The 27,962-nt window shown below is 38.8% G+C and overlaps 1 protein-coding gene across 1 annotated transcript in view; it reads left to right on the top strand.

Moving 5' to 3' along the window:
* ST8SIA4 (ST8 alpha-N-acetyl-neuraminide alpha-2,8-sialyltransferase 4) overlaps window positions 1-27,962 on the top strand; it is an 84,891-nt gene that overhangs the window by 2,567 nt on the left and 54,362 nt on the right. Inside the window, exons 2-3 of the mRNA XM_084629049.1 lie at window positions 5,351-5,482; window positions 15,572-15,829. Of these exons, the coding sequence (XP_084485175.1) occupies window positions 5,351-5,482; window positions 15,572-15,829 (390 nt within the window). The remainder of the gene's footprint in view (window positions 1-5,350; window positions 5,483-15,571; window positions 15,830-27,962) is intronic.

Genomic DNA, 27,962 nt, shown 5'->3' with positions numbered 1-27,962 from the left:
GTTCCTTCCTTGCCCTGCTTTTTTTTTCTCTCCCCCTAGCATAGAGTTAAGCGTGGGAGCCCCTTTGTATTTTGTATGGTTAATAATGTATTGTTTGTATCACCTTTATAAAGGGACACATAACTGGGTGTAACTTTTTCTGTCTTGCTGCAATTTGGTATATTAAAATCTCAGGTTTAGTATAGTTTCTTTGCAAATATAGGTATTATAGATACACACTTCACTCCTTTCCCCCATTTACACAGGATCAGGGGCATCCACAATTCCTCCACACTCCATTTGGGCCACTTGCAGTTCCTTTCTCTTCAAAAAGAACAGGAATACTTGTGGCACCTTAGAGATTAACAAATTTATATATTAAATAAATTTGTTAGCCTCTAAGGTGCCACAAATACTCCTGTTCTTTTTGAGGATACAGACTAACACGGCTGCTGCTCTGAAACCTTTCTCTTCAGACTTCTCTTGATGTGTGTTTGTGTCTATATAAAGTTAAATGTTTTAGTCGTGTGCCCAAAAAGACATTTAAAACTAGTTAGGCTTCTTCCTCACTAGCTTATTAAAGATAAATGTCTCCTAATAAATACGTGTTTATATTTATAAAACATATCCTAATAAATGTGTTTTTGGGGCACATATAATACATAAAAATATTTAAAATAATTTAGAAAGTAGTCCCTAATTGTTGTTATAAGACATAAAACCGACATTTCCGAGTCCATGATTTTTAGTGTCTAGCAAACTTATGAATTTAAGATTCTAGGTTCGTCTCTTTGAAGATGGTGTGTAGGTTTCCTTTGAGGGTCAAGAACTGAGAGGTCCGATATGGAGTGATCATTTTATGAAAAGCATTTGCCCATGGGTGATATGGTGTCTTTTTGTCTTTTATCATTTTTCTGTGAGTTCATTTGAGAGTGAAGGGATTGTCTGTTTTCACCCACATAGTTGTTGTGGCATATGATGCTCTGCATGAGGTATACCAACATCTTATGATAGGCATATGTAGGACCTATGGAACTGGAAAGGTGTGTTGTTGCGGTGTTGATCATCATAGCAATGGAGATCTGTGTTCCGGCTTTGCATCTGTTCTGGTAGGGTCTGGTGCTGCTTTGAATTGGTGTGTCCTGGTTTGAGGGAAGCTAGCTTCTGATGATTTTGGTGAAGTTGGGGGTTTGTTTGAAGGCCAGAAAAGAGGGATTGGGAGATTTCTTTCCGGAGTCATATTGGACCATATACAATATAATTATCCATTAATATCAATGAACCAAACAATCAGTATTTTACCCAAGATTGTTTGTTTGATTAATTGATAAATTTGTATATGACCAGAGAGTTTAATATATCTCCAAGGTCAGGAGAGTCAGCATCAAAGTTGATGCTTTCAGGCCTAAATTGCCCTTTGTCTTTAGGTGGATTTCACACTAACATCAATTGTAGTTCCACACAAATCTGGAGGGTAGAATGTAGCCCAAATTTGTTGTTGCACTTGCCAGACTATTTACGCAAAGAAAAATTTCTGGGTGTTTGACACATGCTTAGCTTTACGTAAATGTAGCTTTTTCTTTGGTGTATTTACTGATATATCGGGGTAAAGAAGGGATAAGGAGAGCACTTTTATAAGTAAGCAAAATTTTACTTCATTTGGAGTAGTAGAGCATTAATGCAGAACATTTGGGACTTTAAGCTCCTGAAAACTTGGTTTTTAAAGTTGTTTTATTGCATCATATTTGCAGTTTGTTGTAGCTGTAGAGTACATCTTGAAGACTAAATCAATCACATTTCAAATAGTAGAGTACTTTTTAGGTACAAGTAACTTAATTGCTAATTCTGTTATGTATGCCACTGTGTGAAAGTACTTAATGGATTACTCTTGGTTCAGTATAAACCAGAATCCTCTCCAATGTATTGTTATACAGTATACTTTCTTTGATTTATTTTGTTAATTTTCCTTTAGATGCATGTACTGTGTCGTGTTGCAAGGCAAATATATGCAGTAAATATGTTCACTGCAGTTGTAAAGAAATTTTAGTGCTTGTGGAGTTGCATGAGAATGGTTAAATGAATTCTGATTGAGATCTTTCCCAAAGAACATATGCAGATAACTTTCATTGACGCTAATAGGATTATTGCACGTGGACTTTTGCAACATCCTCCTACCCACTTCAAGTTAAAATAGAATAACTTGCATAAAGGTGAAAATTACTTAGTTGGATTTCAGTTGGTGGCACCTTACCTCTGAATTAGTACTACATCAGTGCCTCAGCATGATAGCAATGGGGCACTGGGTTGCTAATAGTGTTCTCTTTTTGATGAAAAAAGAAAAGGAGGACTTGTGGCACCTTAGAGACTAACCAATTTATTAGAGCATAAGCTTTCGTGAGCTACAGCTCACTTCCTCAGATGCATATCGTGGAAACTGCAGCAGGCTTTATATATACACAGAGAATATGAAACAATACCTATTCCCACCCCACTGTCCTGCTGGTAATAGCTTATCTAAAGTGATTTCCAGCACAAATCCAGGTTTTCTCACCCTCCACCCCCCCATGTACATTGGTCAAACTGGACAGTCTCTACGTAAAAGAATAAATGGACACAAATCAGATGTCAAGAATTGTAACATTCATAAACCAGTCGGAGAACACTTCAATCTCTCTGGTCACGCGATCACAGACATGAAGGTCGCTATCTTAAAACAAAAAAACTTCAAATCCAGACTCCAGCGAGAAACTGCTGAATTGGAATTCATTTGCAAATTGGATACTATTAATTTAGGCTTAAATAGAGACTTGGAGTGGCTAAGTCATTATGCAAGGTAGCCTGTTTCCTCTTGTTTTTTCCTACCCCCCCCCCCCGATGTTCTGGTTTAACTTGGATTTTAACTTGAAGAGTGGTCAGTTTGGATGAGCTATTACCAGCAGGAGAGTGAGTTTCTGTGTGTATGGGGGTGGGGGGATGTGAGAACCTGGATTTATGCAGGAAATAGCCCAGCTTGATTGTCATGCACATTGTGTAAAGAGTTGTCACTTTGGATGGGCTATCACCAGCAGGAGAGTGAATTTGTGTGGGGGGGTGGAGGGTGAGAAAACCTGGATTTGTGCTGGAAATCACTTTAGATAAGCTATTACCAGCAGGACAGTGGGGTGGGAATAGGTATTGTTTCATATTCTCTGTGTATATATAAAGCCTGCTGCAGTTTCCACGATATGCATCTGAGGAAGTGAGCTGTAGCTCACGAAAGCTTATGCTCTAATAAATTGGTTAGTCTCTAAGGTGCCACAAGTCCTCCTTTTCTTTTTGCGAATACAGACTAACACGGCTGCTACTCTGAAACCTGTCTTTTTGATGAGTTGTGAAACCATGTTTGGCCACTTATGGGCTATTTAATGACCATGCTTGTTTGAAGTGCTACCCAAATTTTAGTTTAGGTAATTACATCCAACCTAACTAAAATCCCACTGCCGTTTAAATTCGATTGGATTCATCACCATAGACTAATCTGTTTTGTACTGTTTGTGTGCTGCAAAATAATATTTTTTTGTAGTGCTTAGGAGCCCCTATCCTCAACCAGGACCCATTTGTTCTAAGCACTGTATAAACACAGAACAAAGACAGAGCCCCCAAGAGCTTACTGTCTGTCAGCTGGCATGTTCCATTTACCTGCTTTGAGATCTATTGATGAAAAGCTCTATACTGGAGCCAAGTATTAATTTTATTATTTGTCTTATTTCAGAGGTGGATGCATTTCATTAGTAGGCAGAGAGATTCCTGTAGGTAGTTGATAAAGTAGTTTGAAATGCTATTGGATGAAAGGCACTCCAACCCTAAAATATTATCCAATAAGGATTAAAGCAGTGATTCTCAACCATTTGGGGATCAAGATCCATTTGTAAATCTTGATGTACTGTCATGACCCAGCAAATAGCTGGTTTACTAAATATTTCTTACTCACAATATAAATACACATTAATGTAATAAGTACTACATATGTACGCCATGTGTACCATAGCAGCTGCTTCTGTCCTGTGGGACCGGCTTTGTTTTGCTTCCTGCTCTGGGTGTTGTGACCTCTAGAGTTTCAGTGCCGCTCATGTTTGGCTCAGCCTTCCTGATTGGAGGGGTGGGGGACATTTTGAGAGTGGGATTGTGAACGGGCACATGGGGTTGTAGTGCCAATCAGATTTGGCTGAGTTGGTCCCTTGTCGTCATGATGGAAGAGTGGCTGGGCCAACCGTGAGTGGCACTGCGATCCCATGCACTAGGACCAAATTTTCCCCCACCAGGCCTTGACACAACCTTTTGATAAATTCTCGTGACCCAATTTTTGAATATGACCCACAGATTGAGAGACTCTGGATTAAAGAACCTCATATTTGAATTTAGGGAGCCAAACTTTGTCTCGTGTATCTCTGTGCTGGAGTCAGTGGGATTACCTACAAGAGAAGAATTTGGTTTAGTGTTACTCTTGATATTTTTATTTGTAACTTTTTTAGGTGTCCTATTAAATTTGTGTCATTCTTTGGCCCTCAAGCATGCCACAGACCAGGACACCCCAATTCAATTCAATAATTGCAATTATTATTGTCTGATTTTAATTACAGTACCTCCATACATGTTCATGATCATCAGCCACCACTTCCTCTAGTGCACAAGGTTTTTCCACCTAAAAAATGTCCAGGTCTAACTCTGCTTAGTATGTAACTATGATAAGATCATTCTTTGATGCTGTATGGCTGTGTGAAGCGCATGTGTGTGCAAAAGTTCCTAAAAATCAAGCTTAAATTACTCTGGGCATATTCTCCCCTTTGTTTCAAGCATGAACTTGTATGGAAATTCCATGAGCAGACCAAGGAAGAATATGCCCCAGTAGGTTGAAACTCCACATATGGGGGACTTGTAGTATCATTGGGAGACAAAAAGAATCGATGGTTCCCAGCACATGCATGATAACTGAGAAACTGTGTTGGGGAGAGGGGCGGAAAGCTAATACTTAGTGCATCAATTACAGGTTCTGGCCCACATCTGGTCAGTTTGGGACCATATTCACAATAAAAAGCTCATAGTACATTGTTTCCCCTGTATTTAAGGTATATGATTTAAAATAACTTAAATACACTGCAATTAAAGAGCTTATATATTTTTCAGATTAAGTATTTCCTTGTATCTAAAATACCATTTTGTTAGGTGGAATTTATTTTTTTGAACATGTAAAATGTGTGAGGATGGGGAGAAATTCTTGCTGCTTTTCCTAATGCATATAAATAAAACTCCACTCGTATTTGTGATGTGTAGAAAAATCATCCTGGCAGCCCCAACCTTACCTTAATGGTGTCTTTTCCATATTACATTTCAGAGATGGTGAGTTGAGTTTGAGTAGATCAATGCTCAATAGCTCTGATAAAATAATTCAAAAGAGTGGCTCTTCAATCTTTCAACATTCTGTAGAAGGCTGGAAAATCAATTCTTCTTTGGTACTGGAGATAAGGTGAGTGCCTTGAATAACACACAGTTAATTTCATATTACTATAGCCTATAATTCTCTCCGTCTAGCAAACGTATCTAGAACTCCTGATTTACAGTTTAAAGGTGGCTGTTGCTTAACAAAATACTGTGCTAGTTCTATTTAATGTTGCACGGTGAATGACCTGAAACCCTGAAAAGAAGTAATACTTCCATCCTCAATGTATAAGAATGAATAAGATGTGAGCTTGAAATAACTGTGATTGATCTTTGTGAGGTAGTAAAATTGTAGTAGTATTGACATGTCATGCAGTTTCCTTTTTTCCGTTAAGTTACTTGAGGCCATAATGTGCCTGACACTAGGGTGGTCGTACCGCGCAGTAAGAGGAAGCCACAACCTCTCACTCTAGGTGGTTAGAGCAGGGCTTCCTGGACCTTGGGCCCAAGCCTGCGGGCTAAACGAAGGGAGACCAGAGGGCTGTGGGTATAGTACTTCCTCTCCCTGTCAAGAAAGCAGGGATCAGAAAGGGTAGGGAATGTGTGAAGCCTTCGCTGGCAGAATTGAGCCAGTAGGTGTGGTGGAATATGCTATACCCAGCGAAGGACTGTGGAAAGTTGCGTGCCTCCATGCTAGGGCAGTCTATGTACAGGCCCATATTTGGGGCATTGAGCAAAAATTCAGTCTAGTCCTTAAAGTGGGGCATCTGTGCCCTTTCTATGTAACCATTTTCTTTTTTAAGGGGCAAATCCTGAAGTCCTTAATCAGGTAAAACTCCTATTTATGCAAGAGTAGTTTGCCTAAATAAAGGTTTAGTGAGGCCTGTTGTATTGGGCCCATCGTTTGTATGTCTTGAATGCTAAAGCAAAGAGAATATATTAATAGCTCAATGATAATTAGCATGTGCAAAGTTGTGGTAAAAGGAATCTGTGGGATAGTTATGACTCTTGAATGTACATCTGAACATCCATATGCTCTCACCATCCTTTTCAGAACAACCTGAAATGTTTGCCATTATCTTGCTCATCACCATCATCTTCCTCATCACCAGTGGCCATCATCTTGGCATCTCCCAAGGGCTACTCCATCTCTCGCTTCCCAAGCACACAGGCTGGGATACAACTTTTATGTTACGCTGACACCACTGTCTCTAATACATATTCAGTTAGGGTTTCTCTCCTCTTCCTTATTTGTATTTCCTCACTCTACTAATGTTGGCGTGCCCTTCTCCTGTAGGTTAGTATATGAATGATCTCAGCTTACTATCATATATCTCAATTCATTGCCCATCAGCAGATGTCTGACCATCCTAAAATATCAAAAGCTGGTGTTGGCTCTGTGCCTGTGGTTGGCTGGTGTTATGGACAAACTTCCCCCTTAAAAGTACTCTATTCTGGGTTCCCCAAAACTAAGGAGTGACCCATTAGGCCATTTATCTGCACCCAAGTTCATAGGCCTCAAGCCTTATGCTAATTACTGAAGCCAGTGTCTTACAGGATAGAGGCCTGTAGGTTCCTTGCATTACTACTGAAAAAGAATAAATGCTAAAGCTAGCTCTACAGGCTACAGTGATTAGTAAATGAACTCTAAAGTGAGACCTTCTACCTTTAACAAATACTTGGTCCCATTCTTCTTTAAGTTACACCAGTGTAAATTTGGAGTAAGTCCAGTGATTTTACTTACTGCAGTTTTATGTTGGTGTGACTGAGATCAGAAGTAGTTCCACATGTGAACTACTTCTTAATTTAGTCCAAATTTTGCTATTTTTGCTAGTGCTGAGTTGTACCCTTAATGCATGAGTGGCCCCACTGAAATCTGGGCGGGGGGCGTGGTAATGGGCAGAGTAAAGTTCTGCTTACGTATAAGGGTGGCAAAATCAGACTCTTAAGTTACTTTTTGCTTCTGTTAGTACTCTGGAGCCTATATGGCTCATGCATAGTTAATTAATAACTAAATTTTGCTCTAATTTACACCTAGTGTAAATTAATGTAATTCCTATATCAATGGGATTATTTCGGGTTTAAATGGATGTAATGGATAGAACAACTTGAAGTGGGGATGGTGAGTGAGCTCGAAAGAACACTTCTTGACTTTCAAATCCTAGGTTGTTGGGCTGGCAATTAGCAAAATCATTGTTTTACTTGCAAACTGAGCATATTTGCTATGCAAGTCATTGAGAGAACGTAATTATGAAACCCAGTAATAACTTTTTTAGTCACTTTCCAAAATGTAAACATTTAAAACAAATCTATCTGGTTATGCAGGGCAAACCATAAGTGTGACCTTCAGCATTGTAGTAAGTATTTGGTTTACAGGTTACAGAAGGAAGCGCAGAATGTCATACAGTTGACAAACTTAATTTTCCCCAGTTTCAAGAAAGCAAAATATAACATTAAGACAAGGAGAACAAATGTTGAGGAGAGTGTCACATAAATGCTGCAAAGCCTGTTTCTAGAGCTCTATCACACACGCTATCTTTAAACTACCAAAAATCTTCTGAAAAGTGTAAAGAAAACTATTGTAGAAACAACAGTGAGTCAATGCAGATACAGCAGAAACAAAAATAATGTTACTAAGAGAACTTTTTAAAATACTTTGGGCGTATCTTCACTATGGAGCTAAATCGGCATTGCTGCAATCGAAGCAGCAGCATTGATTTAGTTGGTCTGGTGAAAATGTGCTAAATCGATGGGAGAGTGTTCTCCCATTGATTTCTGTTCTTCACCTCCCCAAGAAGAGTAAGGTAAGATGGTGGGAGAGTGTCTCCCATTGACACTGCATGATGTAGACGCTGCGGTAAGTGGATCTAGCTACATTGACTTCAGTTATGTTATTCACGTAACTGAAGTAGTGTAGCTTAGATCAATTTACTGCGGTAGTGTAGACCTATCCTTCTTTTGAATAAGTGTAAAACATTACATAATGGTTTATTAAAATGACGATGTAGGCTATGGTATCATCACAGCAACACATGTGAAGAAGATCACATGCTTTCTCTTAGTATAAGTAGGAAATATTCCACTACACCAGTGTGAAGACTAAGTGGCTCCTTGCTTTTTGAGCCATAGTGGTAATGAGCATGAGCATCAAGTCATGCAAGTAGCTTTTAGCTGAATAGGACTTAGGCCCGCATCCTGCCCTAGTCCTCAATGCAAGGGGGTCAGGGATGCTGACAGATGCTGAGGAATTGCTTTCCAGGAATCCTTGCTGCCAGGGTACATGCTAGTCAACAATGGTGGATGAAGGTTGGGAACAACTTCTACAGAGCTGACCATGCCTTTTGGAAACAGTCAATTGCTATATCTGGTCCCCTTTCTGATACTCTCTAAACGCTGAGAAGAAATCTTATTCTTCTGCTTCCACAACAGGCTCTCTGTGCAACCTTGCCAGCCCATGAACAACAATAAATAGGATCTATCCCTTAATATTTTTTATACTGTTGGAGTCATAGGGACTAACTTCAGAATGTCTCTAGCAAACTCCTAGAGTGTTTTCACTGCTAAAGTAATTGTTTAGCGTTCCAAAGTATGTTAAATGCACTATGTGGATCATGAAGATGATTCATGCTCCTATTATTGCAACTGTTAGTGTGAATAAAATGTTCGTACTTGTGGTATGAGGTATGCCATAGCAAATAACACAGAGAGAAACACACAATAAAAAAAAGCTATCACCTACTGAATAATGTATAAAAAGTTGTCAGTTCTTTGCAATGGAGAAATAATTTGTGAAACCCTTAATGTATAGTGTACAGGCATTTTATAAAACACAATAGATGGCAGCGACTGCTGTGTATTACATCAGCTTGACACCCACAATAAAAAGTTCAAATTGTGAAAAACTTCTGACTGGGATTTGCTTTCTACACGGATAGCATGTTTCATTGTGTGACTGGATCTAACCTCTAGGCAGCTGAAAGTCTATGGTTCATTTTGTACTATCTCTTGAGCACTCTCCATTACCATTTTTGACTTGCACAAGTAAATGACCGCTTTCCACCATCTACAGAAGTCCTAACTTTTTTTATTTATTTATGTATATTTAATCAGATTCTTGAGATGGTCATGTTCACACAGGTGGGAGGGTGAGCAGCTGCTAAGCTGTTCCATGATCAAGACTCTGTGGGCAGGTTTATATCTGAGCTCCTGTCATCCATCAACTGGCCCTTGTGGGCCTTGACACCTGTCTCTAACCTGGGAATCAGTAGAGGCGGATATGGTAGCCCCTGAGAACATGCCTGTTTAGAGAGGAGGGGGGGCATAATTAGTTAGTAATTGGAGATTGCAGCAAATCTGCTGCCTTCCCAGTTGTGACTGCTCTGGTGAGAGCGTGATTTTCAGATTGATGGTACCCTTTGCCTGCTGCCAAGTTAATTTCAGAACAGATAGCAGCTCCTGTGCCTGTAGGAAGGAGACTAGTTGGCTCCCTTAGTATCTGCTGGCTCAGTCATATGGAGGAGACTCCACCTGCTCATGGAAATTGACACCCTCCTCATATTTTTTCCTCAGTCCTTGCTATACTGGATGACAATAAGGTTGTGTGGGTGGTAGTGTCGAAGTAGAGATTGTGCTGTCAGGATGGGGGATGTAGTAGAGTTGATGAGGAGCTTATTGTCCAGGGATGACTCAAGCACATCTGAGATACAACCTCCGAGGTCTTCAGAGTCCCACTCAGGGTGTGTGACCTTCTTTCACCTCCCTTAAACTCCAATAATGTATAAACGGTTGGGGGTTGAATCCTCAGAGGGAAAGCAAGGAGAAAATTACCCAAGTGTCTAGTGTGCTGTGTCAGGGAGCAATGAATGGAGATTCCTGTTAAGTAAGAAGAGTGGAAGCCTGCAAAGTGCCCAGCCAGGGCTTTAGTACAGGAAAAGTCAGTAGCTATTTTTTGTATGTGATCCTGCATCGATACTCACAATTAAAATGATCCCCTCACTTTTTTTGTCTTCATTCGTTTGTGAAGTCCATCAATTAGAGTGTAAGCTCCTCAGAGTAGGGACCTATTTTTTAATGTGCCTTCTGTGGTATGCCTCACACACTAATGGGCACAGTTTAAAACAAAAAATTGATTGGATTGGATATACTTGTGCTTGCTTCATAGGCTTTGCTGCAAGCCAACATGCCAAACGTACTGAATGATTCTGTAGCATCTTTCTAAAGGAGCAATTAGTAATGTGTGAGGCTTGCTAGTTGCTTTTATATATTTAGATGTTTTGTTTATTCTAGACAAAAATACATACAAGGACCAAAACAGAACTAAAAAGCCCAAAGTTGGGCTCAAGTGAGAAGACATGTAAGGTTTGCTATTTTTGTATTCTAATTAGAGAAATTAGTTTACCTACTGTCAAAATGATCCATTTGATATTTAAAAATCAGAGACTACTTTACAGAGATGCTTTAAGGGCAATTAAAAACACGTGCAGATATTCTTAATAGTGACCATTTGCCTTTAAGTAATCAGCAACAATTCCTTGGAGAAGTTAAACATGAATCTCCCTTTATTTATAGCATGCAAAAAGCTCGTTGCAATTACTAAATATATATTCTCAAAAATGTACAGTATGTAAAAACTGTTAGAATTGCTTATCTGTCTGTCATGTCTGTTAGTGATCACTATGCATAGTGAGAGCATGAAAAGAAATACAGAAAAATAAAAATTGGTTAATCAAATTAAAGTATGCATTTTTTCACTGATTCAAAATTATTAAAAATCAAAATACACTCCCATTTATCCAGATGACCCAGGGGACAGAGGTGACGCTAGTCCATTGGGGGCCCAAAGCAGAAATGCCCCCCGCCCAACACAAACTAAAAAAGCAAATAGAGGGCTCCCTTGAGCTGCTCAGGACCCTAAGCAATTGCTTATTTCTGCTTATGCTTGGAGCCAGCTCTGCTGGGCAATATCCAAAACTTTCAGATAATTGGGCATTTGGATAAATGGAAGTGTTAACTAACCTAGGACTACATGGGGGGGGCACTGTGTGGATTTGGATAAATAGTATTTTCAGATAACTGGAATTATAGTATACTACCTTCTGTTTGGATGCACAGCTGAAGGCAAGCCCAGTTGTTCCCTGTGAAACAATAATATTTTTGGTTCTCCCTCTTAATATAAACATTTTAAAAAATCTGTATGAACATAAAGCCACAATCTGCTTTCAGAGACACGTGTGCAATTCCTATAGACTTCATTAGGAGTCAGTGGGAGAGGTGTGAGACTGGAGGGGGCAAAATTTGGTCCCCAAATGCTTATCTAAATCTATATTCAGCCAGATAAAGAAGGTGAGTTGGTAATACCTTTTCAGGGAAAGCACCATTTAATTGATAACTCATCGTTTTAACTAAATCTTCAATAACTAATTTTGAAATTAAGAACTTCCTCTGCATTCCGGGTGGTGTATGCTTAATGAATGGTATCTGGTAAAGCTTTGGTAAGAATTAGGCTATTGTCTTTGCCAGGGGAGGACTCTCAGTGTAGTTCTAACACCTTTAACGCTACAGTGTTTCTGGGATTGGTCTGGCTTCTTAGATATTTATGGTGCTCTTTGGCAAGTTTCCCTCATGAGTTGTTTTTGCTAGAGACAAATGGAACATAAACCCTGACCCTTTCTGGAAACTAGAACTTCCAGTGCTAGCTACCTTGGGGATGTGAATCTTCCTGGGAGATGTGGTCTCTGTGGATCTTGCTGGGAGATTTGAAGTTGAGAGATTGTTCAAGAAAATGGACCAATCATCAGTGAGCTACAAATTAATCCAGAGCCTTTAAATTCATAAAGTCTACCCACCCAACTCTTCTTCAGTGTACACAATTCCCAGGCAGAGATTGGAGAAGCTACCATTGTTTATGGCACTGTGGCACAGTACAAATATTGCATTTTGAGTTTTGTAATGATAAACTACATATTCAGAGAAAAATGCCAGTTTATTCTATGGACTCCTTTTAATATCTCCCAAAAGCTATAAATAAGTGTCATCGCTAATAATTATATATTGCCTACAAAGTAATCCACAGTTATGCCCACAATTTTGATATAAACTGAAATCAGAAGCTCATATTAAGAGCGAACTCTCCAACAAATGATCATGTCAGCAACAGAGCTATCTTGTAAACTTGTCCTGTAAACAAAGCTGCAAATTGTGAATTACCTCTTATTCAAATTATTCCATACATGTGTATGAAAGACTTCTATTAATTTTAATGGGAGCTGGATCATGACCTTCATGCATTTAAAAATAATTAACTAGTGAATTTAGGTTGTGAATTACCCATATTCAAATTAATAAGTACAAGTCACAGTTCAAGCCAGGGCTCTTTCTATCTAATCTCTTTCATGTTAATTGAGAGAAAGTTATTCCCCACTTGGATGCTTTTACTGTGTGTCTTTTTAAATTTTAAAACAATACATGGGAAATCCTATTTATGTGCAAACATAGCTGCACGTTGGCTAACACACACATAATAGACCGGTCCTTCTTTGATATCAAAAGTGTGTATTAGGTATTGAAAGGGAATCCTCCTGATCCCCCTTCTCTTGTGATTCTTATTTCACTCAGGTCCTAGAGAGTCCTTTTGACATTTTCACCTATTCATTGAGGCTCTCCATTGTGGCGGCCACCTTCTAGCTGTAGTCACCATCTCCTTTAAAAAGCCCCAACTCTGAGGGCTGCATTCCTATGTAATGAACATTTTTACCAATCTGCTTAAATGTTTTTTTTCATTCATTCTTTTTCTAGTCATTTCCATCTCTATTGCAGGTACCCACAAAACTAGACACATCAAACCCACAGGGCTTTTAAGTCTATTAAACTTACGGGCTGAAGAAATTCTTTATCTTGCTTTACAAAAAACAAAACCAAAAAAACCCTGCCTTGCCATTTACACCATTTACCAAAAGCTTAAAGCATTTAAGGTTTTAATATCTCCTATTCTGCTTCATTATTCTCAGTCCCTCATGCATGCTACATCATCAGATGTCCTTACTCTGATGCCACTTCATACATACACAAGAGCCCTAAAATAGAATTTGAAGGTTTTCTCTTTATTTTAGGTAGGTTTAAGATGTGTGAGGTAACATTAGAAAAAAAAAATCTTACTATGTTTCACTTTCCCTTAGGCTTTTAAGGTAAATTCCAGTGTTGCAAATGTTTTGTAACCAGTTTCATTATTAGACATTCTCTTGTATCTTGAGGCAGTGAGACAGGATAGCTGACTGGCCTGCATGATGATGTTGTGTTTTTGTCCCTTCACATCTGGAGAATATTTCCCCCCTTTCATTTCCCAGTAGGTATTTCTAAATAGCTTGTACAGCAGTTAAAACAGCAGGGTGGTTTTCTGGTAAGTATTGATCCTGTTCTAAGGATTAGCAATGCAGAGTCCTTAAAGTGACTATAAGAAAATGCTATTTTTACACTCAACAAAATGCTTGTTGTGCATTCAGAGTCTTATCTGCTGACTTGAATGACAAAAATGTCTCTTTTTACAGCTTTTTTTTCCCCTCCTGTTAGAATTGCAGAGCCAATGCTGAGGTAGAATACCTTTTTAGGGAAATTTGCTAATTGATAACAAATCTGCTTCAACTAAATCTTCTTCCATAACCAGTTTTAAAATTAAGAGCCCTCTTCGGCCTTCTGGATGGCATATATATAATGAGCAGTCTCCAGTAAGCTTTAGTAAGAGTTAGGCTAATGTCTTTGCCAGGTCAGGACCTCTCAGTATAGTTCTAACCCCACTTCTGCATTCCATCCTACTGAGCACCTGCTTAACTTTAGACATGTACCGTAGTCCCATTAACAAACATAAGTACATAGCTGAATAGGTATGGACTTAAACATGTGCTTAAATGCTTTGCTGATTTGGGATTTGTAGCTGGTGGTATTTGTACAATTGGGCTCTATGACAGAGTGGACCAGATTCTTTTCCAACTCGTGCATTATCAAGTAAATTGTTTACTAAGGCCCAGTCTACATGTAAAGTTGCACTGTTGATTTTAAAACTGATGTAGCTAAAATGGTGAAACTTTGGCTGCAGACACTCTTCGACTGTTTTAAACCTGGCTGTTCGGCTTGCAGAGGTGCAAGCTAAACTGACATAAACCGGATTTAAATCTTTGAGTGTCCACACAAAGGTACTCTTAACTTGGTTTAATAGTGGCTTATTTTGGTTCATCTTAAACCCGTTCCTAACTGACTTAAGATAAACCAAAATAAGCCAATATTAAACCAAAATAAGTGTCTACATTAGGGTTTGTACCAGTACAACTGAACTCGTTTAATTAAACCACTGTAAGTTTGTGCAGACGAGGCTTAAATTGAACTTAAATTGTTTTAAGTTACAAAACTTCAATTTCTCTGTGTAGACAAGTGCTAAATTCTAATGAGTTATATATGTGCAAGCACACTGAATAATAATACCAACTTGGTGCTTAAAACTGAAGGGCATGGTGATCAGAGGAACTCTGCAAATCTTTTAAAAGTGCGGTTCCAACATGATCATGGATCTGTTTAAAAAAAAAAAAAAGGCATTATGGGGAATCCAGACTTCTCTCCTCCTGATTTCCATGACAGAGCTGCTCAGTTTACAGGTTAAAACAAGTTTTATTTCTCTGCCAGCTCTGACAACTCGACCAAGGCTGTGAGAGCCATGCTAGTTCATTCCTTGATTTTTGACACACGAGGCTACTTTGAAATCCTTTGTAAATATCTTTTAACTTACCGGTTGCTAATAAAATAAGATGATGCAGTTTATTTTGTAATCTGTGCATTAACCCACATGCCAGATAGTTTTCTAAAACACTACTCAAAACCAGTTACTGCGCATATGCACTGTCCAACTTTTAAAACTTGAATCCATCGTCACTTAATTCTTTAACACCTGGTGATTTAGACTGTCTTTGAGTAATTGCTTGTCACATTACATTTTTTAATCAAGACCATAAGGGTTTCTAATGGAGCCCTAACATAACTTTATAGCACCTGAAATGGCCATAGTCTAATATTATGGGAATGAAAATCTGAAACCTCACACTCTCTCTTTTATGTTATATGTTTTATACCATATTACTAAAAGATGAGCTGATTGTGAGGAATGAATACTGTCTGCCTGTTTCTTTCAAAATAGGAAGAATATTCTTCGGTTTTTGGATGCTGAAAGAGATGTCTCAGTGGTCAAAAGCAGCTTCAAGCCAGGAGACGTAATTCACTATGTGCTAGACAGACGTCGCACCCTGAACATTTCTCAGGATTTGCATAGCCTCCTTCCTGAAGTTTCACCAATGAAGAACCGTCGGTTTAAAACATGTGCAGTTGTGGGCAATTCTGGCATCCTCCTGGACAGTGAATGTGGAAAGGAGATTGACAGCCATGACTTTGTAATAAGGTGAGCTTTCATCTGCAGCTGGGGATAATAGCCTGCTATCTGTCACTTTCGGGGGGAGGGAATGGCAGAAATGCTTTAACCTGAGAGATCAATTTCCGGGATTATTTGGAATTACTGAGTAATTTATCTGAAGTGATATTTTCACTGTGTGATGCCTCAATTTAAATACATTTTGGTATGGAAAAAATAAGATTACTTCTATATTGAAAATGAGAGGTGTGCACATTAGGAGGTAGACAGATTCATATTACTTGTTGCTTGTGTTTGTTCATTTGTTTTATTCCAGATAAAATCATTACTCTGGCAGAAGAGTTGGTCCTATAAATGGAAAATTGTTCTTTTTCCAAAATCTCTTCCTGTCTCTTGGCCAGTAGATGTGGCCTAGCAGTAAACTACTCAATTACTTTATATACAGTAGTGGGGGGCAAAATTTCATTGTGATGCATTGGAATTTAGTCAGATGCTTTCTGGTAAGGTAACTGAAAGCCACACATCTCTCTCACTGCACATTGCACTGAAAATATATCCCTACAGCATGTACAAAAAGTTTATTTTCTTGAGTGTAGATACTCAAACATGTTCAACCGCCACAAAATTTTGTCTTAGGACTTCACAGATCAATGGCAAATTAAGAGCAGTTACTGGCTCCATTTGACAAGCTGTCATTATATGAACATACATAGATAAATTTGAACAAAAAAGAGAGTCTGTGCTTTTTAGGCAAAGTCTCCATTGGTATGGAACCAGGAGGGTGAAATGATGGTGATAAAGAATTATTATCTATGTAGGGTTAGCTCACATCACTGCTCCTGTTCTTGTTTTTTCCTTTTCTATCTTGTACAAAACTGGTGGTCAAAGAAACTTGAAAAGGACGGGGTCTGTGAAAGGAAAAATTATAGTTCTTTTCTTTTCATAAGCCTGGGAGTTTCAAAAGCTTTCAGTGGAGGTTGGACATTTAACTCTCTTAGGCAGCTTTGAAATGCAAGCTAAAGAAATACATCACCCTTTTCCTAGTAGTCACAATTGGCAGGAATTATTGAGTAGTATTTTCTTCAAAGGCAAGATTTTAGGCTTGAATAGGGAAACGCAGCAAGTTTTTTAGAAAGACTTAAGAAAACCTCATTAGTATATTGGACAATGTAAAATACATTTCATCGTTCTTCATCACAGCTAGATATCCCATTTTATGATGATCTGCAAAAAGAGCACTTTTCCAAAGATGCTAATAAAAATGGATACAGATCCTTTGGATTCTATTATGGAAAAATGCTGCATGTCATTTAGGGTTGCCAAAGACCTCAGATAGTCCTGCACCTTGCTAACTGAAGGGTCTGCCTTTTTTGTTTTGGACAGTGACACTGCAGAAAGCTGGGAGGACAGAGACAAGAAAATTATCAAGAGTTGGAAGCTATATTATAATGTCTGTCTTCATATTCCATTCTGTCCTACAACACGTGACCCAAACACTGCACATACAGATATAGGAGCTATATTTTATTTTGGAATTATTTCAGTGACTGGCCAGAGACTGCCCTTTCCTTTTCCATGAGTGTTCGACTTGTACTGAGAACGCTTTGATTCTGCCAAGTTGGAACTCCTGCTTATAGCCAAGAGAGTTCATTATAAACAGTCCACTGCCTAACTGCACTTAGCCTGTAGCTTCTTTGTTGATGTTATGCCCTCTTGCAGTTTTAATGTGTTTGACTTGACAAGCTGCATAATGATGCAGATACCAGACTTTCTGCAGGAAGTTCTTCTATGTGAAAGCAAACTCGTGATTGTCCCTCAAAAAGGCCTGGATTCAGCAAAGTACCTAAGCATATATTTAACTTTAATTGTGTGCTTAATTCCTATTGAAGTCAAATAACTCATCGCTAAGACCTCCTGTGCCTATCCCCAAAACACATCTTTTCTAGTAGTGAAACCAGAGAATGAGCTCTAATATTAATTTTGAACTAACAAAGACTTTGAGCTCTATGGAATAAAGATAAAGTACGTTTGCAAAGGTTTAATCTACAGAAATTAGCCTGTGAATAAAAGGAAAATGATAAAGCTCAGTATGAACATCAGGAAGCAAAATCTGCAATTTAGATTGAAGGCACGTGTATCACTTCAATGCAGTCCCATCACATCAGAGGAACTAGCCATAATAATCAATATTCCTAGTATTCCAGAATATGGTCAGATTAGCCAAGAGTGAATCCTTCATATGAACAAGAGGCAAGGAAGTGAGTGTGTGACTTTGGAGTATGTATGGTACAGAGATTTTATTCACTGGTCAGACCTTAAAACTCTTCAGAAGTGCACAGAACGTGTATGGCTAAACTGCATTCAGAGACCTTTCACTGCTTAAAGTATGTAGTAAGGAAGTCCTTTAGGAATTATGGGAGAAGAATGAATATATCTTTTTGCTAGAAGGAGGAGAGAAAGGAACCTAATAAAAGTAAACCGCACTCTATGCTTCCTTCATGCTGGATAATTGTATTGCTGTAAGGGCTCAGGTATGAACTCCATGAACTGACTTTGCTGCTGCTTTTGGGTGATGTCTCTGAAAATAAAATATACACATCTTATTCACCACGCTTCTTTGCTTTTCTGAAAAAGCAGTTGTATAGGCTATATTGGACTCACAATTGACCATACAAACTAATGAAGAAAGCTTCTGTAGACTCTAACATTTTTGTGTAGTATAAGCAAACAATTTTAGAGGGAGACTTATATTGGTTTGGTAAAACTAAATAATATTCTGTTAATTTTGGTAATAATGTGTTTTCCTCTTAAGAGATTCATGAAAGGAAATACATAACAAAAAGTATGTATGTGATTTATTAGAACAGGAGTATCTTGATCACACTACCCCTAGTATCAGTGGTCTTCTTATTTGATGGTGGCAGCGATAGTGAAAATGAGACCAGAGTCTGAAGATAAGGAAGGTACTTCAGACATTGTACAGTATTTGAATTGTGATACAGTAAATCCAGCAATCTTGCATTACAGTATGATGGAATTGGATACTACATTAAGGTAACCTGAAAATATTAATAACCAATGAAATGACTTGGACACCCTAAAAGCATTATCAAGTGTAGAAGGAAGCATTCACTATGTAGCTTATTTAAATTTTATAGTGTCATATCTCTAAGGTAATCATCCAAGGTCATTAATAACTGGCCCCCTTTCTGTGAAACATCACAGTGTGTTGTATGCTGATGTGTCGGACCTATCATAGTCCCTTGGAGCATGTAGCTAGCTAAAGGAGAAAATAACTAGGTTGTGTTTAAAATGTTTCTTAAGCCAGATTTTTTAAAAATAGGTACCTAATAAAGAGAGACAGTGTATGCATACATGGGAACAAACAGGTAATTGTGCTAGTAAATTACAGTTGCATGAATGCAATTATCACTCCTCTTTACAGAGTGCTAAAAATATATATGTAAACACACAACTGTATTTGCAAATGCAGTTGTATGTTTTGTCAGTGTAACTATCTGTTTTTACCATATTTAGGGCACATCTTAAGCAGCTATTTTTGAGGTAAAGCATAACTCTACATATGCACAGGACTTGATTCTTTTCATGCACCAGTGTAAATCAGGAGTAACTTCTTTTGTCAGGGGCCGGATCTTCTGCTGGAGTAAAGTGGCTGAGCTCTGTCAAGTTCAGTAAAGCTACAACAGCTTAAGCATCAGAAGGTCTGACCCAGTTGAGTTAACTTAGTGAGAGAGGAGAATCAGGCCTCTCTTCTCTTAAAATGGTACTGATTGCAAATTGTTTTCTCTTCAGATTCTTTCCTCGTCACCTTTTAAAGCTAAGTGTATCCAAGTAAATGAGCCCTGATCCCTGCATCCACAGTACTGATGTGGTAAATCACAGCATGTAGCATTTCTGTATGATACCATGAAAAGGTTCCTTAACTCCAAGAACACCTGTCACTCTATGAAAGGAATCAGTGCTGTAAAAAAATAAAATACACTGATTACTTGCAGGCTGCTGAGAAGTGGCCTGGCTCAACTTGCTGCTGTTCTGTAGTTCTCTAGCTGTTGAATCAGACAGATATAAGATGGTGTTCTTGTCTAAGATTAAAACAGGTCAGGCTTGTTCCTCCACTGAGGATGTTTTCTAAACAATATTTCTACTGCTGTTGCTCTCAGGAAAAAAAAAATACACTTGCAGTAAGATTCAGTAGATCTCTGCAGCTCTAAGGATTCCTTTCCTTTGTCTGCATAGTATGATTGTGCTTTTTCTTTAAAGATAAGTTGCAAGGATTTAGACAGCCAAACAGACAATAGCCATAGGACTACATGTGCTGAATGCCCCCAAATGACGAGGGTGAAATAGGCATTCAGGACACAAACGATTTTAACCTTAACCATTTTTCTGACCAGCTCTCACTGTCTGAGTTTTTCAAGCATGAACTCTGCTAGTGATGTTACACCCACTAAAGAGTATAGAGCTAACCTTAGTAGGGCAAGAAAGTGGCAATTTTTTTTTGTTTATATGGTGGTTTTAAGACCTTTGTTTAAAAATATACAATTTTATATTTTTAGACATATATTGTAAGATAATTGTAACGTTTCCAGGTATCAAAAAGAAGAGCCACTTGTGTACGTGCCAAGAAATGAGTTCAGGATTCTGATTTTTCCTATAACAGCTCGTGATTTCATGAGCGCACATAAAAATTCAGTTTACTTTTAAGAACTCTGAGGATTTAAGAAAAACAGCTTTGTTTTGTCCACAGGACTTACGGATTCTGATATTCACTCAGGAAACCTTTGCACTGTCACAATAAACTATCAGCAGCTACACTGCAAAGTAAGGACCAGATTCTGCCTGCCTTACTGACACTGAGTAGCAACTTTCTCCACAAAGAATCCAGACCTAAATATATTAGTGTGGGCTAGATGGAGCATTTAGGCTTATCCTTGAGTAAGGGGCAACGCCTACTCCTCTGCTTTAAGAGCAGCTCTGTGAGGAAATTGTAACTTGCCTGCTCCCATCTTCTTTGGTGAGGGGAGTAAGTTGTGAAGTGTCATCTGAGATAATGGTAATTACGACGTGTGTACTAAGCAAATTGTTGTTGTGCATAAAGCTACCAAATATTAATTTTGATAATAAACGTTCCATGGAGATGTCGGCTGAGCAGAGAAGGATTTTTTTTCAGTCTATCCCATGACCTTGACTCCCTCACAGCTCTTCAAAACTGTCCACGTAGTAAACATTTAATCAGTCTTGGGGTTCTGTCGCATCTTAAGTTAAATTTTACCAGAATACTGTATTTATGCATATATGATGCAGTCCTTACTTGCACAAGTAGTTCCATTGGCTTTATATAGGAAAATGATGCCTCTCTTGCAGAGATGGACAATAGACTTTCGGGCAAGTGTCTTTCATGTGAGTAAGGGTTTGTAGGATCACTCTGCATGTATGGTCAAAAACAATCTCTCTGTGTCTGTCTCCTAGAGATGTATGGACATACAACTTTTGTGCCTATTTAAAGTATTTCTAGTCTATAGACTAGATATGTCTTGAATAAAATGCCAAAATATGAGTCCCTACTTTTTTGAGAATCATTGCCTAAATTGAGAGATGTATAAAGTACCTGTCCAGGTCTGAATGGAGCTAATTCCGAAGAGTTTTGGTGGGCGGGAACACATTGTACTCATTCAGAAAATTTCTTTAGGTTTCCGCCAGCCATTTATTCTAGAACATAATCAGATCCCCTTCCAGTTTGCCCAGGATATGGAAGTAATTACTTCATAATCTTGTCCACTTTCTGCACAGTCACACTTTTACAAATAGCCTCATTGAAGTAGTGAGGTGTCACCAATTGAGCCTCATTTGGTGTAGTTTAATTTCAGTTTCCCCCAAATGACCCACAGCAGATTCTTTTGTTTTTATGTTGGTTCATGATGATTTCTGGACAGAAATCCAGCATTTTGAGTAGAATACTGTTAATCATGGCTCCCTGGAAGGCCTCCAGTGAAGCCTAGAAGTAAGGGCTACCATCTTGTCTGTGTACTTGGAAAAGTCCTTTTTGCTCATGTTTTTGTGTTTTAGTGTTGTGATGTTATCTCCTCCCCCCCATGGCAGGGAAGGTGAAACTTTTTTTATCTCAAAGGGTTTGACGAGCTTTTGATGAGCTTCTTTCAGTAGGCCAGCTAGTCCCACCAATGTTTGCCTTCCTTCCCCTCATTCATATACCCTCCCTATCTGCAGACCAGACCCATCTCTTTCCCAGAGAGAGTACTGTGACAGCACTGCTCAAACTTCATCCAGGCAGCTGGGGGTTCAGGAGGTGATTTTTCCTTTTTCTTCCCTCTGTAAAATAAAAATCCCAACAAATTTGTAGTGTAGTGCTCTCCTGGCTTCACAAAGCTGCTGCTGCTGCTTCAGCAAAAATAGTTCTGTCTCAGGGACACATGTCTTCTGTGTTCCTGAAGCAGGACTAGTGGGGCAGCTCTAGATGGATTTTGGCAGGAGATGAGTGGTTTCATATTACTACAGGCTGTGTAGCTCACTGGATGAAAAAGTGCACATTCCCATGCTAAACATTAATAAAACCCTAAAATATATACAAATAAGTTACTTTTACTAACAAAAAAATCAGTGTGTGGTTTAGGAGATTCTGGGATATGAAGCCTTTAAACCTGTAGGTTGCCATTGTGAATCAGATCCAAGTAGATCATGGCTAAAGTCCCACTATTGTAAGTTGATCTGAGTGGACAGCCCTGAGCCCATTGAAATTAAGGGTCTGCACAGATCAGCTTGTAGGATCAGGGCCCAGATTTTGACCAGCTGACAACTGTGCTGGTTCTCTGAGATGAGTTGAATATCTCAGTCAATTTTACTAAAATGTGTTTGAATGTGTCAATTGATTTAAAAAACAAAGATGTGAACTACAAGAAGCAAAGGGCCATGTCTTCAGTGCTTTTCAGGTTGCAATATGAAGTGTGCAAACTTGGGGAAACATCAAAACATGAATTTAAGTCATTAAAAGGATCACTGCATACCAGTGATTTGAAATGAGTGAGTCATTCACATTTCTGCCAGTTGAGAAAGGGGAGGAAGGAAGAAAGGAGGGAATTGGGGAGTCACTTTCAGCCTTTTGGAAACATGAACTGTAATAATTTTTTTAAATCTGTCGTTATGAATGAGGGTGGTGTGGGGGTGTGTATGGTGGGGGGATGGGAGCGGGGGTTTGAGTCCTTTCCATGTTGGGGGAAGGAGTCTGGCTATCTTTTTAACCTGTACTTTGAATGTCTTATTGAACTTGTCTGAATCTGATTTAACGTATATGACAATCTCCAAACATACCATTTCCGCATTCGTATGGCTTAATTTCCTGCTGTGCACTGGAGAAGTGAAATGGCCCCTGGTGTAAATTTAAAGCAGTCTCTAGCTGCTCAAAGTAATGGCAACCCATCTTGGGCTGCAGTGCTGCCCAGAATCCTCACAGTACCAGTATGGGCACACTCCTGATTTGTCTCTAGCCATGTCCTCAGCATGCCCTCTATACCAGGACTAATGGGGGGTGAGGGGAGCAGTATATACCTGCCCTACATTGTGCCTGTACCAGGGGAATGTTTTCATGGTCACTTGTGTGTGGCTCCTTTACAGCAGTTGTATACCTCCAGAACGGTGGATGGAATCTTTCTCAATTTTCAGAGAAATTCTTTAAATTTAGGGAAAAGGGATACCTTAATAAAGTTACCTACTGTACATTTTCATACCTCATTCTAATATATTATTATATTTACTAACCAGCAGATGTTTGTCTTGTATTTTTTTTTTTTGTTTGTGTAGCTTCACTGGGAGTGATACCTAAAAGTTAGAGGAACCTACTCTTAGTGGTTAAACCACTTATATCTCTCATAACAGACAGGTTATATTTCCCATATATCATCTAATACAAAACCCTTTTAACCATAGTACTCTACAAAGAATAAAATTCAACACAAAAGCCACCCAGGAAGCCAAATAAAAATGAGAAATCCAATTTCTCTGTAAATCTCCCCAAACAAAAATTCTGCAATCTTCATGAAACAATTTGCTGCTTCTGTAATCCAGTAGGTTCCCCAGATTTGTACTTCTGAGGTTTCTGGTCAGATGAAATTACATTGAAACAGTACTGAAAAATGTTAAGAACTTACTATTTCTCTTCTAAATCTCCAAACTCCTACCCTAATCTTTTTTTTTTTTTCCCATGAGGGAAAAATATCTGACTTCTCCCAAAAAAGGGAAACAGTCACAACACTTTATCCCTTCTGTCTCCACTGAACTCTACATGCTGCTAATATACTATGTTGCAGAACTCTACTTAAGGTGTGGTAGTAGTCTCAAAATTGTGTCTGTAAAAACAGCATTTTCGGGTTTTATGTTAATTGTCTCAAAGATTTTTAGTGCAAAAGTGCACAGTTTAGAAGTATAAACATATTTGCAATTGCTCTTTCTGCTGTCCCTTCTTTCTAGGAAGCAGATGGATCTTTGTTGCCCACAGGGTGGATTTGATTTAAATCAAATTTAAATTGCTAGTTAGGAAGATTTGATTTAACCATGGATTTCTACATAACAACACCTTTTACAAGTTTAATACATGTTCTTCACAACTCGGAGATAGACACAGGTATCGTTTTTAGAAGTTACACTCTACACATTTTTAAAGTGATTTTTGAAAACTTTTCAGAGTAGTTTTACAGCTATATCAGAAAATGAATGATTGTTTGATTATTTTTTTCATTTACCAAAGGTAAATGAAGCAAATAGTTCATCTCCCAATGACTTCATAAATATCTCTAATTCAACAGGGTAATCATTAATATTTGGAGGATTTTCTTGCCATGCTGTATTAGGAGGAGAACATCACCAGACAGACATTTAAATTGTTTTATTTAACTAAAACAACAATGTTATGTATTCTGGATTTTTTTCTTCAATAGCAACCATAATAGTTTAACAAAACAAGTATATGAATTTTTGAATTTAAACATAACGTTTGATTTTGTTAATTGTTTTTTTAACTACAATAGTTAAATGAAATATTAAAAAAAATTAAATCTACTACGTCAGCCAGGTCAATACAAGAAACTTAAAATATTGGCTTCTGCAGCTAATTCTGTCATCTCCACCTTTATTTTCCTGTTTGTTCATAATCTGGAAAAGAAAAACAAGCTTTCCTGCTTTTTTAGGTCCCAAACGATTTCTCAATTTGGAATGAATTAGTCCAAAGGAAGAAAATTTTCTTTCTGCACCGGCAGAAGAAACTACTGCTGTTAAAAGTGAGATTATCACTTCAACAGTGTCTGAATCCCAGTGCTTAAGTGACTTCCACCAGTTCACTGGTGTGACTTTCTTTAAAACATCACCAGCAAACATATATTTCTTGAATGGTTCTTATTCCCAAACTGGGAGATCTCTTTTACGGCCCGCTACAATTATAGGTTTTCCCTTCTAGTGAGAGAATGGTATGGTAGATCTTAAATCAATGAAGGCTACACTCAGAAAGACCTCAAGACTTCTGGAATATGCTGCTCAAACAGTTTCACTTTGGTTTCTACTGCCTGTCCCTCCCTTCTCACATTTATCTCCAGACTTCTCCTTGTCTGGATCTATTCCACACCCAACTATCTTCTATTACTTGAACTTTCTGAAACTTTGCACTTTTAGAGAGAGCTAAGGGATTGACTGTGTACACAAATTTGCAAAGGGACGATAGGGTTGAGGTCCGTTATTTCTCACCTCTAGATATTTATTTAAAACATTTTTGCTGTTAACAAGCGTGTTATCTCTGGAGACACAAATGCACAGTTTGAGAACTGGAAAACTAAGCATCTGATGGTATCTTCTAGACTCAGCACTGAGTCCCCCTGGGTAGATAGAAAGATTAATTTAAATAATCTATACAGAAGCCCCTTGAACCGGATAAGATTGGGTCCCTAGTCCATGAACTATTGGAACTCATTTACAAAACTTTTCTTAAACATGACATGAATATATTGTCTCATACTATAGAATTAGAATTTATAATCCCTATTCCATGATGATATCTTTGAGCTATAATGTATCTTAATTAAAACTATCTTTAGATTGCTTTTTTCCCCCTTCAAAGCATTTTATTAAAAAAAATCAGATTTTTTTTTAAATAATTGATTTTTATCCACCCTGGTTGCACATCAGCATTGTCAGTAAGAAAGATTATGCTAGTCAAATTAGGCCCTCAGTTTTCCAGTGTTCATTGTCTTTAAATTATTCCGTTAGGCCTGGTCTACACTACAGCATTAGGTTGATTTTAAGGCAGTTTATGTTGACCTAATTATGTCAGTGTACATACTACAGCCTTACTTCTGCCATTGTAAGTACCCTGCTACACTGACATAGTAGCTCTATGAGAGGCATAGGGATTATGTGGATGTAGTTAGGGTGATGCAGTGTCCTGTAGACACAGCATTACTTACATCTAGTGGCAGTCATTCTTGTCAATTTCTGGCTCCCCAGTCAGGCTGCTGCTCAGTCTCTGCTTCAAGCTAGGCTGCCACCCAGGCTCCCAACTCAAGCTGCTGCCGGGCTATCCACTCCTTCTGGGGAACCTGCTGTGCCCCAGATCCCAACTCTTTGCTCCCAGCTGGGCTGCCCCCAAGCTTCTGGTTTCCCGCTCTGATTTGCTCCCCACTGGGCACATGGCAGCTGACCAGACTCCCAGTGTGAATCTCCCAGCTGCGAGCCTGGCTGCCCCCACCTCCCTGGGCTCCTGGTTCCCTACTAGCGTGACCCGATTTTTCCCACTTTCTATCTGAACAGGTTGGGTGGTGGTGGTAAATAGGCATCTGTATAAGAGAGGGCTCTGAATATCGTGACTGTCCCTATAAAATATGACATCTGATCACCCTGCTCCCCACTGGGAGCATGGCAGCTGACCAGACTCTGGGAGCACAGCTGCACCTGGCAGGGAGCTCTGTGCCCGGAGGCTGGTCAGCTGCCCCATTCCCAGTAGTGAGCGGGGAGCCAAGAAGCCCGGTGTGGCTACCCTGCTCCAGGCAGGGAACTGAGCTACTGGCGGGGAGCTGTGTGTGGAGCTAAGGGCCTGGCTCTCAGCCCCCAACACTGCCCCTCTGAAGTTGGTGGAAGCACTTCTGGTGAGGGGACACACCGCCATCAAAAGAAGGGCAGTGGTCATGAACTGCCACAATAATTACTGCGGTGGCTGTAATTTGACCTGAGATAGGTTGACTTAAGTTTACAGGGTAGACATGCCCTTAGTGAAACTTGTGTATTCCCCTTACCTTTAGTGAGGTTTGCACAGGTTTAGGTAATTGGAACTTTGATAAACAACTTTTGGTGATTATTCACCAGAAGGAATGGAATCCAGCTCTATTACTCTTAACTCTCCTGGCTTTGTAGGAATAAGAGGTAAGAAAGTTTCTACTACTTCCTTTTCATTGTGAAAGTAAAGTAAGCAGTTACAATGAGAGCACACAGGCAGCAGCACATCTGGTGAGAGAAGTTGCCAATTTTACAGACTCACTCTTCAGAGCAGAACTGCACGTGTGATAGACAATTTCAATAGAACCTTTAAAACTCTCTTCCTCTTTATGTTCTACAAATACTTGAGCCCATTGTCTGTCCTATTTCTGAAAATTGTTCTGTTGTGTGGTAAAATAGCTTTAATTACGGTATGTTAGCAGTGAGTGAGAAGAGTAGCGCCTAGAGCAATATTGCTCACTTCACTGAGTGTTTACCTATGCATAGGCCCCAGCTTGCTCTTACTTCTATTTTTCTCCCCCCTGTGTCGTAGCAAAAATTTGGCTGTAGACTTGTTAGTAGCACAAGATTTAGGGTGACACTTTACCCTTTTTTTGTCTTTGGATAATACTATCTCACCTTATGTTGTATCTTTTATTTATTATTTTATTTAAAATATAGAGTATCATAAATATAGATGGCACTTCAAAGACAACTTTTCAGGTTCTGCTGACGCTTTCTCCATCCTAGATTCTGATGCTTCTCTTGTTTCTCTTCCATACATGACAATTACTATTTTGCCAGCTGATTAATCTTTTTTCTATTGTGTTCCCAATTACATTTGTCAGACAAAACAGTTGCATAAAAATAACTCCTATCTTCAGTTGTTGCTGTTCTT

Source organism: Lepidochelys olivacea (genome assembly GCF_965140295.1).
Source record: "Lepidochelys olivacea isolate rLepOli2 genome assembly, chromosome: 5".
Lineage (NCBI taxonomy): Eukaryota > Metazoa > Chordata > Testudines > Cheloniidae > Lepidochelys > Lepidochelys olivacea.
The sequence above is the reverse complement of the archived record's forward strand: the minus strand, read 5'-3'. Positions and strand labels throughout refer to the sequence as shown.